Source organism: Phyllobates terribilis, unplaced genomic scaffold (assembly GCF_046119375.1).
Source record: "Phyllobates terribilis strain yellow unplaced genomic scaffold, ASM4611937v1 Scaffold_1__5_contigs__length_1240528914, whole genome shotgun sequence".
Lineage (NCBI taxonomy): Eukaryota > Metazoa > Chordata > Amphibia > Anura > Dendrobatidae > Phyllobates > Phyllobates terribilis.
The window spans coordinates 186,247,194-186,249,358 of NW_027362761.1; the positions used below are offsets into that span (position 1 = coordinate 186,247,194).

A 2,165-nucleotide genomic window follows, 5' to 3' on the forward strand; every position below is an offset into this window, starting at 1 on the left:
CCCCAGACGGGGGGGGGGGGGGGGGAGAGACAGCCCCAGACGGGGGGGGGGGGGGGGGGAGGGGGAGGCAGCCCCAGACGGGGGGGGGGGGGGGGAGACAGCCCCAGACGGGGGGGGGGGGGGGGAGAGACAGCCCCAGACGGGGGGGGGGGGGAGAGACAGCCCCAGACGGGGGGGGGGGGGGGGGAGGGGGAGCAGCCCCAGACGGGGGGGGGGGGGGGAGACAGCCCCAGACGGGGGGGGGAAGACAGCCCCAGACGGGGGGGGGGGGGGGAAGACAGCCCCAGACGGGGGGGGGGAGACAGCCCCAGACGGGGGGGGAGACAGCCCCAGACAGGGGGGGGGGGGGGGGAGACAGCCCCAGACAGGGGGGGGGGGGAAGACAGCCCCAGACAGGGGGGGGAGGGGGAAGACAGCCCCAGACAGGGGGGGGGGGAAAGACAGCCCCAGACAGGGGGGGGGGGGGGGAGACAGCCCCAGACAGGGGGGGGGGGGGCGAGACAGCCCCAGGCGGGGGAGGGGGGACAGCCCCAGGACCCGTCAAGAGAGCCGGGGAGGAGGAAGCAGTCCCTCCTGCATGCGATGTTATTGGAGTCACACAGCAGCACTCACTAGCGGGGTCCGCACTTACCTGGCACTGGAAGTCAGCGGCGGCTGTGGTGCCTTGGCTCTCCGCAGGCCTCAGCTTCTTGCTGGAGGGATGTGAGGGCGGCCTCTCACACTCCGGGTAGGGAATGGCCTCCGGCTCCTGCCTGCTCTTCCGCTTAGCAGACACCTGCATGGTGCAGTGCCGGGAGTACACGGGCAGCTCGCTCAGCGGCCTCTTACACGGGGGAAGCAGCGCGACCAGCGGCTGCTCACATTTCCTCTTTGCCATGACCGGCTCTCCCACCCGTGAGTGCACCCTGGCCACTCACGTGGATCTCATGGATTGTTTACCGTCCTGGAACGTTCCCCCTTGTATGATAGAGGTTGCTCCTGAGCTGTGTGGCCATGTTCTCGTCACAGCGCTCTCTAGCGGCTCCTCCTCGCCTTACACGTGCCTTACTGCTGGCCTTATACCTGCTGCAGCTCCTAATCCGTTGCCACAGTTACAGGACAGTGCTAGGCTTCTACAGATGCAGCACAAAGCTCTATAGCAGCCCGCTGCCTCTTGTATCAGCACGTCCCATTCCATTGACCCTGACACTGATCTGTGGCCATTGCCTGGTATCTGGCGGTGTCAGCACCGCTTCCTTTTGATTAGCTGGCTTGATGCAACATCATAGTTGTAGTGTGATGCAGATGTGACATCGCACCAGGGCGGCTAATCAAAAAAGAGCCATGGATGCTGCCAGGTAAGAGGCGGTGCTCCCTTTCCCCTTTCCTTGCGGTGCGCCCTTTTCTAGCGCCGCTCCCTTTCCCCTTTCCTAGCAGTGTTCTCTTTCCTTGCAGTGCAACCTTTCCTTGCGGAGCTCCCTCTCCTTGGCAGTGCTCCCTTTCCCCCTTACCTTGCGGTGCTCCATTTCCCCCATTCCTTGCGGAGCTCCCTCTCCTTGGCGGTGCTCCCTTTCCCCCATTCCTTGCGGAGCTCCCTCTCCTTTGCGGTGCTCCCTTTCCCCCATACCTAGCGGTGTTCCCTTTCCCCCTTACCTTGCGGGGCTCCCTTTCCCCCTTTCCTTGCGGGGCTCCCTCTCCTTGGCGGTGCTCCCTTTCCCCCATACCTAGCGGTGCTCCCTTTCCCCCATTCCTTGCGGAGCTCCCTCTCCTTGGCGGTGCTCCCTTTCCCCCATACCTAGCGGTGTTCCCTTTCCCCCTTTCCTTGCGGGGCTCCCTCTCCTTGCCATGGCCATTGGAATGGGCCATACAAATCGATCCGCTGCTCAAGAGTAATGTGTGCACTGGGCAGGAGCGAAGCAGGCGGCCACACACCACACCGGCTCACATACAATAGCACCCAATATTGTAGAAAACTAGCCATATGAAATGCAAGCAAATTAGTGCTTCTTTGGTCACATTCCGCTAACCACTACGTTAGAGGGGCTGTCTGGTGAAGAGAAGTCCTCACCCCCCCACAGGATAGAGGATAACTTATTTATTGTCAGGAGTCCGACCACTAGGACACACCGATCGGCAGAATGTGGCACTTTTATCCCTCCATACAAAATGGAGCAGCAGGTCAGACA

At 63.0% G+C, this 2,165-nt stretch overlaps 1 protein-coding gene across 1 annotated transcript in view; it reads right to left on the bottom strand.

Annotated features, from left to right (window-relative positions):
* CUNH9orf40 (chromosome unknown C9orf40 homolog) overlaps positions 1-1,281 on the bottom strand; it is a 4,100-nt gene extending 2,819 nt beyond the window's left edge. The window contains exon 1 of the mRNA XM_073652805.1: positions 632-1,281. Within this exon, the coding sequence (XP_073508906.1) occupies positions 632-877 (246 nt within the window). The 5' untranslated portion in view covers positions 878-1,281. The remainder of the gene's footprint in view (positions 1-631) is intronic.
* Positions 1,282-2,165: the final 884 nt, after the last annotated feature.